At 40.6% G+C, this 19129-nt stretch overlaps 1 protein-coding gene across 2 annotated transcripts; it reads right to left on the minus strand.

Moving 5' to 3' along the window:
• Positions 1-544: 544 nt before the first annotated feature.
• Positions 545-17611, minus strand: TMEM248 (transmembrane protein 248). Of its 2 annotated transcripts, XM_039346164.1 has the most exons (9): positions 17450-17611; positions 16903-17083; positions 10790-10966; positions 8075-8251; positions 7055-7340; positions 5539-5689; positions 4664-4847; positions 4271-4414; positions 545-2802 (listed from the first exon to the last, which is right to left on the minus strand). In XM_039346164.1, exons 3-9 carry the CDS (start codon positions 10799-10801, stop codon positions 2782-2784), a joined length of 975 nt encoding a protein of 324 aa, XP_039202098.1. In that variant the 5' UTR covers positions 10802-10966; positions 16903-17083; positions 17450-17611; the 3' UTR covers positions 545-2781. The 2 variants fall into 2 exon arrangements, with proteins under 2 accessions (XP_039202098.1, XP_039202099.1); XM_039346165.1 differs by lacking the exon at positions 10790-10966.
• Between the last annotated feature and the right edge of the window lie 1518 nt (positions 17612-19129).

Genomic DNA, 19129 nt, shown 5'->3' on the forward strand with positions numbered 1-19129 from the left:
AGACACTTCCAATTTTACGCGGGAGAAAACCCGAACACCAAAGACCTACATATATATATATATATATATATATATATATATATATATATATATATATATATATATATATATATATATCTTGCTGCAATATATACAGTGCTGGTCAGAACTCAGTAGGAAATCGCTAGGTTTTTTGTTTTTTTTTAGAATTTTAATGTTTTGTTGCTATTCTGTGGTTTCTACTGCATTAATCATAATTACTATTCCTATTCCTCATGCTTATGTTTTGCAGTTCTGCTGATTTTAATCTTGTTTTATTTAGATTTATTTTTATAATAATTTAACTATCATATGCAGAGAATTCCTGTCATAGTGTGGTATAAAAGCACTACATAAACATTTTGATTTCTCTAATTGAGAAATCTGATGTAAGATTTCCTTTTAACAAGCCTGACCTAAATTTCTTCTACGGAGATTCATTTGTTTCTCAACTATGATAAGTAGACCATAACATGAGCAAACAGAATGAGCCCACTCATACTCAATAAAATACTTCAGGTTCCCATTTTGTCAATAGGATTGATAATAAACTTTATTTTTGCAAAGCAATATCCACATCTTACAAACACAAAAAAATTAACCTAGGAGAAAAATTGCATTAACAAATCACTGACCACCAGGCTCAGAGACAAATTAAATGCCATCTTAATTCTGCTGCTGAGAAGACTGTAACCTGCAGCGGGAGGCTAGGGAGAGGGAACTAACCTTGGGAACCTTCATAAACTGCAGGGTTTCCTAACCTTAGCATTTTAAAGATGCGTGGACTTCAATTCCCAGAATTCCCCAGCCAGCCATACTGGGGAATTCTGGGAGCTGACGTCCATGCATGTTAAAATTGCCACGGTTGGGAAACCCTGATATGCTGTTGGCCAGAGACCAACAGAAGCGGCAGATTCTAAAAGAAAACAAACAGAATCAAACTGATTCAAGTAATAAGCGAACATAAAAAAAAGAAAAAAGGCAAGATCAATATGATCCAAACAGCCACTGCAGTATTCCATTTGTACCTTCTTGCCTGGATTTTTTTCACCAAAACCCTATAACCCATTGTAGCCCTCCACTGCCTGAGAATCATTCCTGAACCATCAGTAGTTCCTATCTAGAATGGACCATAAAAGCAAAAAGTAGAAATATAGCATTGTTTTTTTCTCCCAATTCCACCATCTATTTCCCAAGCTAGTACATTTAAAACCATCGGAAGGGAATGCTATTAAAAAACACAACGCTGTCTTTATTTCAGCCCATTTGCTGTTCAACACTAGAATGTGGATATCTCCCCTATCTTGGAAACATATCAAGATATCAAGCAAAGAAATCAACTTAATAAGGAATCTTTCTGAACAAAAACAAGCAACCTGTTATTTGATGGAGACACTTGAAAAGGACATCTACTGTGAGCATCATCATAGCAGAAAGTGCAAACAATTGCCAATGCGGGAAGATGCTGCTACCAAAGGAGAAAATGGAAACGTCATTAAGGCAATTAGCAGTGTTTTCAAAGTAATGTCAAGATACAATATCCTATGTTCCTTGAAAGAAGGAAGCTGACCAAAATTATGAATGCTAAGAATCAGGATGGGGCCCAAAAAGAGTTGCAAGGAGTAAAACTTGTGCAATGTCCAGAGCTGAACAGAGTTCATCTGTTTTTCACAGCTCTAGACAGTTTGTCACTTCTCTTCACAAACAAATCAGCAGAAAAGTGCTTCAGGATGCATCAAGGAAATAGTTTGGCCCATCCAAAGAGACTACCTACCCTTTTACATCATTAGAACCTCCCAAAGCCCAACTGTAGTTTTAGAGAACAACAATTAATCTACACATGTATATAGAAGATTTTCATTTCCAAATGCTTTCCTACATTCAAATGGTGCAAATATCTGGACATTCAAATACTTCTGTTCCATAACCTGGAAGATTCTAGTGAAGGCAAAACTTACTCATTGTTGACATACCCCAATTATGTCATGTGATTTATTAGTATATGCAACCCAACACAAAAGTTTTTCTCTGCAGACAATAGCCCCAGCTTGGGATCTAGCATGAACAACGGACAATCGGCCTGTGCTGACTTAAACATTTTACTGCTGCTTCAAAAGAAAGAGAATGTTAATTGGAATACTGTCCTTCTTGTTTTTTTTTTCCCAATCTAAAATTATAAGCATCATTACCTTTCTTAACTAGTATTAAAATGTGATTGAATGCTGGTTGTTTGTGTGTTGTTTTTTTTAAAAAAAAAATCTAGAAAAGTGGATTACTTTTTGCGAGCAGGATGAAAATGGGAAGAGAAAGCAACTGCCCCCCCTTCACACACACATATACACACACACTTCAGTGGAACACATCAGTGACTTTGGAATTGTACTGTCATAGAAGAGATGTGTACTGTCTGGAACGCTGAGGAGATCACTGGGAGAAATAAGGTGCTTTTGTTTTAGACACCCGCAAAGGCATCTATAGTGTCCCAATGCAGTAAGACATCTTTCCAATCCTTCTGCTGCAGAGTCACACAGACACAAAACATTCCAATGAAAACAAAAAAGGGCTCCCATTAATCTTAGCTGCGCTGGCATAATCTGTTCCAAGGATACTCTTTATATAAATAACCATTACAGGCACTTTAAAAGTCTTTGGTTGGAATAATCCAACGTCTCATGATAAATCCATAACCAATCAGGGCCCACTTCTGGGTTCAGCAGGCAATGATTGCAGACTTGGTCACTTCTGGAGGAAGGAGGCAACAGATCATGCTTCTGAGAAAGCAACCTGGAGTTGGGGAGAGAGAGAGAGAGAAAAGGAGACCATATGCTCAGATTTCAGCTATCAGTTATATGTCATAATAAGTCACTGAGTGATCTGAATTGAGAAAATGAAGAGAGACGGATGGCATATGGAACTCCTCTTAGCTGGACTTTGACATATGGAGCTGTTATAAAGTAAATCAGATCTTTTTCCTGTCAAACTCCTTAACTGTCTCTGCTGTCACCAGACAACACGATTCCCTTGAATAGATACATCCACATATACATACTCATACACACATTCTGTACGCCTCTATGATACATCCTATTATATTCAGCAGAATGCCCTGCTGAAAGCTGTGGTTTAATTTTGCGTTTAAATATACTCCTTTCAGGCAGCCCAATTAATACACCCAAGTCCCATATACCTCTGAAAACAAAATGTGTCAGGGAACCAACAGAATAGTGCTTCTTTTTCATGATGTTTATAATTAGCTTCACCCACCACATTTTGTGCACACAGCAGCTACTTGGTGATGCTGCCTATGACAGCCAACATTCCAGAAATGTCCTCTAGAAGTGCCTAGCAAAGATTCTGCAGATTTTCAGTCATGGGTCTTACTTGGAAGGGGGATTAGGGGGGTTTCAAATCCACAAGATTAATCAATGCGGTTCACAGTATGCTTCTAGGCAAGTCATGTTCTCTTAGCTTATCTACCTTGCAAGGTTGTGATGAAACTAAAACAGCGGTTCTCAACCTGTGGGTCGGGACCCCATTTGGGGTCAAACGACCATTTCACGGGGGTCGCCAAACAACACAGTCCGCCATTTTTCCCCCCCTTTTCCTTAGCTGTGCTACTCCCTTTTATTCTATTGGTTTTTGAAAGCCAATAGGAATTGTCCAGGCTGTCTCTGCCCTGCTGAGCCCGCCAAAAGTCCCATTCTGCAAACGGTGCTGCACCAGTTGAGTAGTCCTTGACTTACGATCGGTTGAGTAGTCCTCAACTTATGACCGGTTGGGGGTCGTGGCATTAAAAAGGTTGAGAACCACTGAACTAAAACAAGTACATATTTGTAAGTCACTTTGTGTTTTTTAATAGGGAAGAACATAAAATTGTATGATAGAAGTCAAAGGTATCTAAACAAGCTGTATTCTGTATTTTATTCCGTATGACGGAATAAAAAACTGAATTAGTTGATCTTTAAGTTTCTTTCCAACTCTGATTTTATAATTCTGTATAAAACACAACCAAAATAAAATAGGCGAGAGTCAAAAAATTGAAAAGCCCCAAGTAGCTTCCATTAGATTTGGAAAAGCTGTCAAGTCTGCTACTGGTCTCCTTATTTGTAAGAGGTTAATCTATTACAGAACATCGACGCAACATTAGTGCTTAGAGCTGTTTATGAATAATTCCCAGAATGACAATAGTTGCTAAGGAAGCAGGGGCTCCTACCCTCAAATTAGCTCCTCCACAAATAATTTTGGCCCTTACCTTTTCAGGACAGAATTCTGAGTTGCTTTGTCTCAATTTGATTGGTCTGCCTCTGATGACTGCATAGCAGAACATGGTGATGACCATCACAAAAAGAAAATAACTGGTGTGCATTAAATGCAGATTAATTAGGGAGCGGTCATCCTGAATGGAGAAAGAAACAGCATTTTCTAAGGCTGTAGAGAAAGTACAGGCAACTGCCTCGGGAAAGTGCAGGGACATTGTTGAGGCAAAACAATTCCAAACAACCCCCTCGCCCCACACATACATTTTGGAAAGATCTGGACAGTGATACAATGGACAGAGCACGTGCACTTCTAAGGAGAACATCTACAAAACTTGCTCATACAAGCTCACTCATAGTTCACAGCAAAGTGTAAAAAAATCACTTACATCTGGAACAATAACCGTCAATTTGGGATTTAATGCATGATAGACTTTCCCAATGGCTCCCTTGTAACACCAGAAGGGGTTGTAGTCTTGGGCATATTTTGTGTTGGAGTCCCTTGCAGTTGTGACGATCTTGTACCAGAAGGTTGCGTTAATATATGTTTCCGGAATACAGTGAGGTGGCTGACTGTAGAGCAACACACAATTTTGAGCTGTTTATCTAAATCTCCACCATCTCCTTCCACTGGGTCAACCATTCCCTTCCCATTGCTTTCCAGTTTGTAAGCCCATGCTCTCCTGCAGATTTCTCAGTGGGATCACTCCCACTTTTCCACATTCCCCCATTTATCTCACTCCTGCAAAATATATCTTATCACTAAATTGGGGGAAATGGTGGTGATCAAACTAGAAGTTCCTATTTCTAGGGACACATTATAAATTCTGTTTAAAAAAATTAAAACTGGAAAAACTGCCTCCATCTCTCTTAAGCAGCAAACCTGAAGGCCTGAAAAACTGCAGTGAAATGCTTCCCTGGGAGAAATAAGCACTGGTTAGAGTTAGGCATTCAAACCGGTCAGTCCTAGAAAAGATCAACCCCGACTGCTCTTTAAAAGGCCAGATCCTGAAGCTGAAACTTTGGCCACCTAATGAGAAGGAAGGACTCACTGGAGAAGAGCCTAATGCTGGGAAAGATTGAGGGCAATAGAAGAAGGGGATGACAGAGAATGAGGTGCCTGGATGGAGTCACTGAAGCAGTAGGCGTAAGCTTAAATGGACTCCAAAAGATGGTAGAGGACAGGAAGGTCTGGAGGAATGTCGTCCATGGGGTCGCGATGGGTCGGACACGACTTCGCAATTAACAACAACAAGAGCCTTACACTGTGACTGGAAAAACTGATGCAGCGGCTGTAACGGTCATGCAAGTCGTGAAGACCACTTGGTCACAACGGCCATGCAGAGCACAGTCATCTGAATTCCAGGCAGTGGGTAGGGTGAATGTGATGTTGATTTCCTCGTGAGCTTCTCTGCCTTTTGGAGTACAGTGAGGGGAAGAAAGGGAGAAAGCATAGCGCATCAGTAAAAATTCAGTTTTCAATGTTTAAGTACAGATAGTCCTCAACTTACAACCACAACCGAGCCCAAAATTTCTGTTGCTAAGTGATGCAGTCGTTAACTGGATTTTGCCCCATTTTACAACTTTTCTTGCCACAGTTGCTAAGCGAATCACTGCAGTTGTTAAGTTAGTAACACAGTTAAGTGAATTTTTCTTCATTTTTTTTTTTTACAAACTTTCTTGAAACAGTTGCTAGTAACACAGTTGTTAAGTGACTCTGGCTTCTCTATTGACTTTGCTTGTCAGAAGGTCACAAAAGGTAATCACATGACCTCGGGATACTGCAACTGTCATAAGTATGAGTCAGTTGCCAAGCATCTGAATTTTGATCACATGACCATGGGGATGCTACAACAGTCATAAGTTTGAAAAACGGTCATTAAGTCACTATATAAAATATTACAATGTGCGGAAATGGACAGGCTCACAATGGTATTGAAAGACAAATGTAGATCAGTTTATTTCGAAACCTGGGATAAATTTTACCGTTGGAAGGATTCGAGGAGGACGGATGGGATTATAGGCTAGTGCAGGCGTAGGCAACCTTGGCTCTTTTATGACTCATGGACTTCAACTCCCAGAATTCCTGAGCTGGCTCAGGAATTCTGGGAGTTGAAGTCCATGAGTCATAAAAGAGCCAAGGTTGCCTACCCCTGGGCTAGTGTTAAGATAGAAATATATGTAACTTTAGAATAAATATTGTATATAAAGTTTAGATGTATATTCAGAGATGAAGAACTGATTGAAAAATGTGGAATAATTGGATAAGAATGTATATACTGGAATGTCACGTTATATCCAATGTTTTTTTTAATTGTATTATAAATAAAATTTTGTAAAAAAAAAAAGAAAGAAAAACGGTCATAAGTCACTTTTTTCAAGTGCCTTTGTAACTTTGAACGATCACTAAACGAATTGTTGTAAGTCGAGGACTACCTTTATTACCTCATTTAAAACCAGGAGAAAATTATGGTTGCAAACAACTTTCAATAAACTACTATGATGTTAAGCAGTTGATCAAAGCCCACCTCAGCCATTACGGGAGCCATTTATAACGATAAGATAATGGAAGTGGATGCTTATAGGAAAAACAGAAAACTGTGTGGTGAACTTGTCAATAAAAGCTGTTCTTTTTTTAACCTTTCCAGAAAGATGATTTCTAGATAAAGAACATCCATGAAGAAGTGCAGACATGGATCTCTCTGCTTTGCTTTTAGCTATTCTTACTTTCTTCCACAGGGCTTCGGGTCCTTAAATATGACATTTGAAATAAATGGTACCTGAAAGTCCAATTTGGTGACCAAAAATGGTAGAAGATAAACTTGTGACATTCCGGGAAATGCCACCAAAGGGTCTGAGGGGGTCCAGTGTCAAAGTGATGGCAACGGAAGTATTGACAGGACCAGAATCTTCAAGTGTTTGTGGTGATGGCGTGGAAGGTCGAGCTTGGCTGCTGGTCATGGCATTCTCTGGAGTTGTGGTGTCATTTATGAGGTGCTTTAATGTTTCATTCTCCGAAATACAGAAATCCAAATCATTAAATCGCAGAAGGAAAGTGTTCCAATCCTTAAATAGAAACAGATCTTTAGTGCCTTATGTTGAATTACAGCCCTCACAAAATCAGTATATACAGCAATACTAACAAAAAATAAGGTTAATTCAACAGAGCTCAATCTCACCCAATAACAGCAATACTTTTGATTTAAGAGATACAGCCATGTCAAGATGCTGCACTTCTGGTTAAATGACAATGGTTGCGGCATCTTGAAAGAGATTACAATTTGAAATTACTACCCTTTGGTTATGGGGGAAAAGTAATCTAGGAAAACGGCATGTGGCACAATGCTAAAACCATGAATTAAGATGCATTAATCTGTGCAACAGTAGAGATAAGCATCCATTTTACAATTTTAAATTTGAATTGCTAAATAGTTTAAAATCAATTTAAGATAGATGCCAGCAGAACAGATGGCCTTTACTTCTGAAGCAAGATTGACTGGCCTCATTAAATTAAGGTGCCAACTTAAACATTTTGAGTGTTCCTGTCTCAGCCCAAGGTTGTCCATATCCATCAGACACTCATATTGAACCAGGAGTGCTCCTGGGCATATATAAGCCACTCATATGACTCTTCATCTCTTGTGCCATCCTGAACAGAACTCCCATTCATTAAACTACAGAATACGTTCTACTCTATCTATTTATTCCTTTCTGGAGGGTAAATTATAGATAGTCCTAAAAGATAAACAGACAAGTTTCTAGTCCCAGATATTCAGATATAGGCTCAATTTATACATTACCTCTGTCATTTCAGGGGACTTGATCTCTTTGATCTTAAAGAAATAACCCAGAGTCAGAAAGGCGATGGCCATTGCACTGACACTGATCATGAACACCACAAGAGGTGGGCGGCTGCTGATGAAAACCCTGAGGTTCTCCAGAGGATTTATGTTGAACATTATTCTGATCAGGCCCACCTGCAGAACAGCAAGAGCACAAACTGTAAAAAGCATTACATAAAATAAGGCCTTTGAGATAAATAAGATGCAAGGGAGAATCTTTTGAAATCTCCATTACTGCAACGTTTGTTTCTGTTATTAAAGGTGAGGAAGGAAGCTGGACTCCAGCAATCTGTGCTGAGATTGCTGGCAACTAGAAAAGAGGAAGTCTCCTGCCTTGCAAGCTGTTCAGTACAACTGGCGGTAGTGAGGGCGTCAGCCGAGTCACAATGGGCACATGCTATTTCGTCTGTGTAGTCAGAATGGACTGGATTTCCTTGCTCCAGCCCAAAGCCAACTAGGTTTATATTTAGTTTAAAAATTGTTTCAGAATCTTCCCAAGGGGAACCTGCTTGCTCTCTTCAGTTGTGGGTACACTCATCCTCTTCTCAGGGCTAAGGACACTACAGGCAGTTTCTTTGCTCACACTCAGCCAAGGAACAAATGCAACTCTACAAGCCTCCTTTATGGATATGGAAATACTTAGGCTCTCTCCCAATGTCCACAATCAGGACTCCATCATGCTCTAATCAAGGCAGAAACAGGTACTTTTTTGGCATGAAGTGAACTGAAGCATATGTTTTGTTTTAAATTTAACTCAACTGAGAAATAGGGCATTTATTACTCTGCAGCATTAAAATTCTGTCTTATCTTCACAGAGTCCAGCACTGTTTTTTTTAAACCTGAAAACTAATATCTACCCTGGTTAAAAGACTGATAAACTCAAGATGTCTCAGACAATAACAAAGTTAAACAGGGATCTGAATTTCATTGCCCGCTTCCAAATCACACAGCTTCCAGCACTGCTTGTCTCTCCTGAAATATGACTGAAAAATTAAAGTTTTGTATTTATTTTGGAAAGACACAATATCTGTACCTAGCCCCCTTCCATTTTTGTCTCAAGGAAGCAAAGGAATCCAAGTCTTCTTGGGCTTTATTATCAACTCAGCAGTTCATGGTGACTGATGTAAAAGATGGAAGGACTGATGAGAACTCCTGGTCTGAGACAGAAGTTTCATTCTTTCATTTCTTGACAGAGCCGTCACCTTCAGAACAGGCAGCCTCCATAAGTATTATATTCTCTTTCACTGGACTGCAGAGACTGTCCAAAACACCTTAGCAAATTCTGCACTGAATAGGGGGGTTGGACTAGATGACCCCTGATATATGTTGCCATTCCAAGACTGTATGAATAACTCATGGAAGAAATATGAATCAAATGGTGACATGAAATATAACATATTTTCTATTTCCATATGTTTTTATGGGTTTCTAGCTTGAATTTAAGTCAAAAATATGTGTAAACACATTTTTAAAGATAAAAACACTAAAGAAAAGGTTACAAGGATTATACTTGCATACTGAGGCTAAGTAACTGAGTAACAAGCCCAGTATTAATAACGAGGCCTTTATTCCCATGTGCAATTTCCTGTTTTCTTTTTCCACCTTTTCTTCTTCCATTCTCCTACCCATTTCAAAACCCAAACCAGCCCATTCTTGGCATGAACTAACGTACCTTTCCAGGTAACAAAGCTACTTGTCTGGGCTATGTGCAAACTCCTCCCTCAGAGTCTGGAGCTTTCACATCTTGCAGGATACACCTTGTTTTCTCTGTCTGTCACTGTCAATCATTAGCTAAAAGCAAACAGCTCAGTGAGACTCTAGTCTTGCCAAGCAGGAAAGGTCAGTTGAAGACCCTGCCATCTGCCCCCTGGAACATGTCCTGGAGCCTGTGATGATGGCCGGGTCTTTCCTTGCTATGTGATTCTTTATTATATCTTTAGCTTACCTTTCTAAAAAAATCCCATCCCCTGCCCTCTGGAATGGCATCCTCCCTGAGACAAGTAACAGCTCACACTCTTCAGGCATTTCAGGCCCTGTTACCAGGCCGGGAGTTAGGCTATGTTAGCAGAGACTTTGTTGAATTTGAATGTAGTTTTGTCCAAGCAGCCATGTTTCTTTAAAATATTTTTAAATATTGTAAAATGCCCAGAGTCTTTTGGAATCACACAGCCTCAAAATTCAATCAATCAATAAATTCATGACAGGTAAAAGCAAAACAAATCTTCAAATAAAACAGACTAAAAACACTGACAAGACACTGATGACTGGCAAGGGGGGGGGGAAACAGAAATCCAATTTTAACTGTAGTTCTGACATCATTAAACAAACCTTTTCTGAAAGAAAGATATTTATGCTACAAAGAAAGACCATTAAGGAAGTAGCAAAGTAAACCTCATAGTATAAATCCTCCAGAGTTCTAGCATAGTCAATAAAACGTCCCTTTTCTTTCATTTCAGTCAATAATAATAATAATAATAATAATAATAATGATAATAATAATAATAATAATAATAATAATAAGAAGAAGAAGAAGAAGAAGAAGAAGAAGAAGAAGAAGAAGAAGAAGAAGAAGAAGAAGAAGAAGAAGAAGAAGAAGAAGAAGAAGAAGAAGAAGAAGAAGAAGAAGAAGAAGAAGAAGAAGAAGAATCATAGAGCGTAATGATTGGAAATGACCTTGCAGATCATCTCGTCCCACTTTCTGCTCTGTTAAGAATCAGGTCTTTCTTGATATCACATTGGAATAACTTTATCATCCAAAAAGTGTGAATTCTACTCCTATCTTAGGCTTAAAACCAGCAGGGCAGCTTTGGGCCAGTCATTGTCTCTCAGCCAATTCTCCTTACAAGGTTGCTGTGGGTAAAATAGGAGAAGGAAGTCGTATTAGATACGTTCCTTGCTTTGAGTTGTTTATAAAAATAATAAAGGTGGAATATAAATAAACATAAACAAGTAAAACATTAAGCCAGCTGAGTGGCTTTGGGCCAGTCACTTTCTCTTAGCTCTTGGGAGGAGGCAACTGAAAACCACTTCCAAAAATCTTGCCAAGAAAACTGCAGGAACAAGTCTGGGTAGTCAACAGAAGTCAGTAATGACTTGAAAGCTAAAAGAAATAGAGAAAACAATTCTTCTTCATGCTTTTCAACTGCCTTCTTTTCTATGTCACTGTTGATGCCTGGTTTTGCCTAGCTGTATCTCTGGCCCACATAATGTATTTCAAATAACAGGCTGAAGTCTCCCAGAATTAAAGGATAAATGAGAGCGGCAGAAAGCATTGTACAGGCCAATCTCTCCTTCCCTGAGGCCAGATAAGGCATTCTGTGAAAATATACAATTTTGAAAACAGAAGCACCAATACTGCACACTGTCAATGAACACTGTAGATAAGCGTACCAAAATCCTTGCTATTTTAGTGCTGCTTGCAGGTATTTTAATAGTATATACAATAAACACCAAACCATTTTCCTCAATGTGAAATCCACATGAAAATTGCCAAGCATCTGCCACAATATGTCACATAAGTAGATTAATAAATTGTAGATACGTGTACAGTCTGCTAAGTATCAAAAATGTTTTCCTTAAGCTAAAAACTAACTATTAAGTTACGTACAGAGGTAAGGGAACCTCATCCTTGAGGATACTCTTTTCTGAATTAATCCTAAAGTTCAAATATTCAGAAATATTACACTATTATAACATTGGAAGGCACATGAGCACGGAAGAAGAAATCTTACTGAATTTTTCCATCAGTTCTTATCCTTTGCATTCAAAGATAAATTAACTTCTCAAAAATATGCAAACATGCTATCACACACACTATCCAAACCAGCTCGGTGAATAAGCAGCTAACTAGTTCAAGGAAATGAAATAGTACAAAATTGAGTTTCCTGTTCGCAAAGTAATACTCCAAACTAATCATCCATATCACCTGCACACATTAGGAAGATTTAGGAGAAAAGAGACAAAGAGATCACCAATGAACAAATGACAATGTTAAACCTCATCTCTCTCTGGATATACCCTATAGGACAAGCTTTTTCCCTCAGGAAATGTCAATATTTGCCATATTAGAAGTGGACATTTTGCCGCCCCCCTCCCCTGTACTAAGTGACATTACTGGGTAGAGTTACAATTAACCAATAGGGTTAACTATCATCTTTTCTTTGAGCTACCTAGTCGTTTCTTCCAACATACTATAGGTAGTCCTCAACAACTGACCACAATTGGGCCCAAAATTTCCATCGCTAAATAAGTAGGTTGTTAAGTGAGTTGTGCCCAATTTTAAGAGTTTGTTTTGTCATGGACGTTAAGTGAATCACTGCAGATGTTAAGTGATTCCCATGGTTGTTAAGCGGAGTAGAGAAATCTCAGATGGTGATCACATGATCCCAGAATGCTGCAGCCATTGTGAATACATGCTGCTTGTCAAGTGCCCCAATTCTGATCACTGACTGTGGGATGTTGCAATGGTCATAAGTGCGAGAAAAGCTATGTCATTTTTTTTCAGTACCACTGTAACTTCAAATGCTTGCTAAATGAATGGTTGTACATTTATATATAATTGGCTATGTAAATGTTTTAAATAAATAAAATTCAGTCAGAAGGAGTCCGTAAGCAGACTAGATGGTACTGGGGAAAACGATCTTTGGGTATTTGGATCCTAAATTTTCTAGGGAGTTATTGACCTTAAAATGGATTCACTAACTCACAGAAAATCATTACAGGCTATCAATACAGTTATTATGTAATCCTAGTTGCAATTGGAAAGAGACATTAATGTATCCATTACACTGCATGTTGTGGATGATTCCTGTTTTTCCTTCTGGGGCAGCTTGGCCTTTTGGTTTACTTAGGATATTTTGGAGGGCTTTCGTTGGCTTGTGTGTTACGCTGATTCTATATGGTTATAGTAGTCTGTTGGTAGTTTCTGAGATGTTTTTGATCTATGGCAATGTTATTTTTTTTACTGCTTGCGTTGGTTATGCTATATTGGGTTGAGTGGTCAGGCACTTTTTGATGAAGTTTTGTGGATATCCAGTTTATTGGAAAATGTTGTACCAATGCTCTTTTTCCCTTTTCCGCTGTTCAGAGTTGCGTGAGTTTGTGCTCGGCTAAATCAAGTTCTTACCACAGTTTTTCTTGTTGGAGTTTGGGTTATTGCTTTGATAGTGGAGCACTTGATTGGTGTGGGTGTTTTTTCAGTACACCTGTGTTTCTAGTTTGCCATGCATCAAAAATATCTCAGAAACCATCAATAGACCACCAACACAGCATAGATAAACTCCAAGATTAACATTAGACTAACAATCAAGAAGTAAACAATACCCCAATCAAGGAACTACCAAACAAGCTACGGTAACAATAACAGCCCAACCAAAGAAACACAAGACCACTCCCACCAAACACTGATAGGGCAAGCCATTGTAATATAAACTGAGAGCAAATCCCACTCCTTATTGCACTGATGATGTTAGCTAGTTTGGCTAATGAAACGTCTGCAAGAAAACAACCAAATCAAAGAGCACCAAGATCCTCTCATTTCAATCCTGAGCTACAAATACTCTCCTTTACTGGTACTACATATGGGTGTCAAACGCTTCAGAAAGTATATGAAAGGGAAAAATTTGCCTGCGGGTACACTTCCACCAAGGAACAACATTTCTTCTTACACAAATGCCTACAACAGCATGTCCTACCTATTAGTGTGAGATAGAAACCTCCAATTAACTGCATAACTGGATAGAAAATAGCCTGAGAAAGTGGGCAAAAATGATACGACTCATGATCACAGATGTACGCCTCAGATTAAACAAATATCAGCACACAATAGCAAACACAAAGAATAGCTGGAACTAACCATCACACCAGAATACATGGAGAGGCTGGCCACCCCTATCATGATTGCATCTCATAAACATGCCGGAAAAAGAAAAACCAAACTTCAAAGCAAACTCCTCAAACTCAACCCTAGAATCAAAGTGGCACCAGAGCCTGAACATGTCTAGACGTTCACTATCTACTGCAGAATACAATATTCTACACAAAGGCCTCAACTATAACACAGATAATGCCAATTACCTGGAATTCTATGAAGGAACACTTCAAACTACTGGACTCCCCACAGGAGTCCAAGAAAACATCAAACTGTCATACCACAGACCAGAAGAAGATGACAACAAAATCAACTCACAGTAGAGGATAGAGCAGCCCTCAGAAACCAGACTATCATCCGCCTACTAGAGATAAAGGCAGAACCATGGTTATAGACAGATCATAATATATACAAAAAGCAAAAAAACTTACCTCCCAGTGAACACCAACACAATAGACTAGAGAAACTAGACAACTGGATCAAGAGAACTCTCAACGACCTCACTAAGAAAGGCCAATTTACCAAAGAAGAACAGTGATGGATGAGAAGCAGTGAAGTAATCTTCCTATCCCTCTAAGGATGCCCTAAAATACACAAGCCTGACATACCTCTCTATCCAATTATATCATTATCAGGGATTCTGGTCTCATCTGATGTCACAGCCCTCTTCACATCCATAGACCCAGACTTAACAAAATACACAAGACTGAAACACTCATGATTATGGATCTCATAAACCTCTGCCTAACTACATACTTCCAATTTGATGGACAAATTTATCAACAAATTAAAGGTACACCTTTGGAATCACTACTTTCAGGATTTATTGTGAAGATCATAATGCAACATCTGGAAGTGATTGCACTCCCATAAATATGAACCAAAATATGGATCAGATATGTAGACAACACTTACATCATAATAAAAAGGAACAATTAGAGAATACCCACAAAACCAATCAACAACATCTTCAAAAGAATCTACTTTATCAGAGAAGAAAAAAACAACTTACTATCTTTCTTGGATATCCTGATCAGCAGAGACCACAATGGCAAACTAGAAACACCACCCACACCAATCAGATACTCTCCTTTATTGGTATCAAACCTTGCAATAATCGCTTAACAAGGGAGCCTTGATCTCTTCAACCTTTTTGAATCCAAATTCAGAAAATACCAATAAGCAGGGTGAGTTTATATAAACATCTCAAAATACTGAACTCACGCATCCTTTCCTTCCCTTCTTGCACATGGAACCTTGCAAACTTTCCTTCACTTCTAACAAACCCACTAATCAAGTGTATTTACAGATCCCTCTAGATCAGCGGTTCTCAACCTGTGGGTCGCGACCCCTTTGGGGTCGAACGACCCTTTCACAAGGGTTGCCTAAGACCATTGGAAAACACATATTTCTGATGGTCTTAGGAACCGAGACACTGCTCCTCTATCCATCTCTGCATGGCTTCAAGCTGGGGGCCGTTGCAGCACCGGATTCATTTCCGTCGAGCATCTCCTAAGGGAGGCTGCGCTGCTTCGTGGCCCTTTCCGCAGAGGAGGCCGAACTAAGCTCTGCCGGCGCTGTTGCCCTCTTGGCTCTCTCTCTCTCTCTCTCTCTCCCTCTCCCCGCCTGGGTGCTTCTCCAACCAGGCTGGGCAGAGCGGCCTTTCTGACCCCCCTTCCTGGCCAGCTGGAGCCGGGCAGGCCGGCAACTTTTGGAAGGGAGGCGAAGACAGGCGAGGCGCGCTGAGCCCCGGGCGCGGCGGATGAGTAGGCGGTGTTGGTGCACGCTTGGAGAGCCCTTAGGGTTGGGGTCACAACATGAGGAACTGTATTAAAGGGTCGCGGCATTAGGAAGGTTGAGAACCACTGCTCTAGATTGTTAAGTTCTCTTACTCCCTAGATACTCCTTCACATCCACTGAATTTACAGAAAAAATAAAACAAACCTATTTAGGCCACCCTTAAACACAATCAGTTTTCTAAGACCAAGTTGGCTGCAGCCATTTCCTTCATTCCAAGTTGCCACAGGATTGGGAGGGGGATGGAGGATTTCTACTAGTCAAAACATTTTACTGTCCGTGGGAACCAAGGTCATTTCTGTCAGGTAGGGGCTGGAGATTTAGTTAGAAAGCCCGCGAAACTCTTCTAGTGGGAAACCTAGCTGATTGCATAATTCTGGAGCAGGAAGTTCAGCTTTGTAATATTGTTGCTTCTGAAGGGAACTTCAAACTTGGTTTCACTTTTGACCATGCAGATACTGTGTAACCAATAAACATGTTCTTTTAGGAAATCTCAAGCCCTGAAGTTCTGATTTATTTGATTTTGTCTATTGCAGCGGTTCTCAACCTGTGGGTCGCGACCCCATTTGGGGTCGAACGCCCATTTCACGGGGGTCGCCAAACGCAATCCGCCATTTTTTTCGTCAGCCGGCGCAGGGGGCACCGCCGCGCATGCGTGCCATGCAGGGGGGTGCCACCGCGCATGCGCACCACATAGGGGGCGGCTCCGCGCATGCATGCCGCCTGCTTGTGACCAGGGTCGCCGTATAAAAAGGTTGAGAACCACTGGTCTATCAGAACCTTAACATTGGCATTACTTGGTGTAGAGCCAGTTTGGTGCAGTGGTTAAGGTGCTGGTATATAAAGCGGGAGACTGAGCATTCCAATCCCACCTTAAATACAAAAAACAGCTGGGTGACTTTGGGCCAGTAACTCTCTCAATCCAACTCTCACAGGGTTGTTGTGGGGAAAATAGGAAAAGGAATGAGTATTAGCTATGTTTGCCATCTTGACAATATACAATATACAGAAGGTAGGATAAAAATCTAATAAATAACCAAACCCAAAGCTTCTGTCCTAGAAAGATGTTCATCTCACGTCTGGCTGGCCCCATTGCCCATGAAAAGAACAAACAAATTACCAAACCCAAGTCTTCTGTTGCAGAAAGATTTTCATCTCAGGTCTGGCTGGCCCAACGCCCATGAAAAGAACCTAAGCCTGCAGCACCATTTGAAGAACCTCCCGAAAACCGAGGGAAGCAATTCCTCCTCCGTTCCTGAGGCACGGCTCCTGCGAGGACCGGTTGAAATCCAGGCCTGGGGCTGCAAGAGAGAGCGCGCGGAGAAGGTTGAAGGACAAGGCCTAATAGGAAACAGGCAACATTTGCCACCCCCGAACCTCTGGCACCCCGTCCCTTGGGAGGTCAGGGAGGGAGGATCTGCCCCAAAACGGACGAAAGGAAGCCCCTTCTGTATCCAGGTGGATGTGTCCCGCCCACCCCTTCGAGGGGCACCACGAGAAGAGCAGGCAGCCACGCTCATCTCTCCCTCCCTGGCAAAGGAGCGCCCTGCCCCTGAATGCTTCCCTCGCCCAAGAAAGAGCCTCAGTGGGCTTTTCTCCTCTCTGATCACCGGGCGACTCCTCCACTTCCTTGGGGGTGTCCAGCAGGTTTTCGCTCCCTTTCTTACCTGCGCCGAGCTCAGCGCGGAGGCTACCGCATCTCTTTATCCTTGCCGTATGGTCGCCCTAATAGCGGAAGTGCAGCGAGGCCTGCGAGCAGTCCTGCTTACAGGGAAGCGCGGACGGCGGCGCCGCGGGGACAAACTTCATCCACCTCCGCGCCTGGCAACCCAGCTCGCCCCGCCCTCCTCTTCTCGGAATGGGATCAGAGTCTTGACGTCATCAGCCTTTGAGAAGTTGCGCGCGCCTTTTCAATATTTATGCCGCCGAGAGTCCGGGCAAAAAGGCGCTAACTGGCCAGTCTGGTACCGAGAGTGGTGCGTCTCAGTCCTCGGAAATGTTTGGATTTGATTTATAATCTTACAAATCGACCATGCACAATGTTTTGTGGGGAACCTGTGATACAATCGGCTGTTTATAATATTGCAAATCATTTCTATCAACAGCCATGGCACGTCACCAAAGAAGTGGAAAGCTTCTTGTGGTAGCAATCATAAGTACAATAGCAAAGGGGAAGAAACATTTGTATGGGTCCAAAAGGCTGCTGATGGATCAGAGGCAGCTTATTGTAAATTGTGCCACCGCAATCTACCGATAATTAGCAACCTCTCAGTGTTCCAATATCTCAGGGGCTGCCACAAAGAAGAGGGAGTCAAGCTATTCTCCAAAGCGCCTGAGGGCAGGACAAGAAGCAATGGGTGGAAACTAAGCAAGGAGAGAAGCAACCTAGAACTAAGGAGAAACTTCCTGATAGTTAGAACAATTAACCAGTGGAACAACCTGCCTCCAGAAGCGGTGAAAGCTCCAACACAGGAAATTTTTAAGAAGAGACTGGACAGCCATCTGTTGGAAATGGTGTAGATTTTCCTGCCTCCCTGAGCAGGGGGTTGGACTCGATGAGCTCCAAGGTCCTTTCCAACATTACTATTATTATTATTATTATTATGAAAAAACAGCACAAGTGGAGAACTTTGTTATAAGGCCAGATGCAACTTAATGTAAGAAAACCTAGGCAAGACAATAATAAAGTTAAGGCAGTAGAACTTCAAATTACTATTAAGCATGACCTGCCATTGTGTGATGCCTTCAGTTAACCACTGGGTGAAATCATGATAGTACATGATTATGAAAGTACAGTGGAGCACATAGTTACATAGAAGTAAATGTGTATGCTTAATCAAAAACATAATTTTGCCTGCATTAAAAACTGATGACTTGTGTATGCTTAATCAAAAACATAATTTTGCCTGCATTAAAAACTTTATTTATTTATAACCTGCCTTTATTATTTTTATAAATATATCGTGAACACACACAATACTCCTTCCTCCTATTTTCCACACAACAACCCTATAGAATTGGATTGGACTGAGAAAGTGACTGGCCCAAAGTCACGTTTATGCCTGAGGCAGGATTAGAATTCACAGACTCTTGATTTCTAGCCTGATGCTTTAATATGCCATCGTTATAGGTAAATCTGATATTTTAAGACAAAAGCACTTGTGTATTTTAGTTTGATTTTTAAAGTGATCAGACAGAGGACATTGTAACTAGATATATAGGTTTAATTCCACTGTGAAAGACTATATATTATGACAAAATAAGATGTGGCCAAAGTCTTGCAAATTGCATTGCTTTTGCATCGGGTGATGCATCAAACATGATTGGGAGCTACAACTTTGTGTGGT

Source organism: Crotalus tigris, unplaced genomic scaffold, assembly GCF_016545835.1.
Source record: "Crotalus tigris isolate CLP2741 ecotype Arizona unplaced genomic scaffold, ASM1654583v1 scf7180000017987.690289119674:8195010, whole genome shotgun sequence".
Classification (NCBI taxonomy): Eukaryota; Metazoa; Chordata; class Lepidosauria; order Squamata; family Viperidae; genus Crotalus; species Crotalus tigris.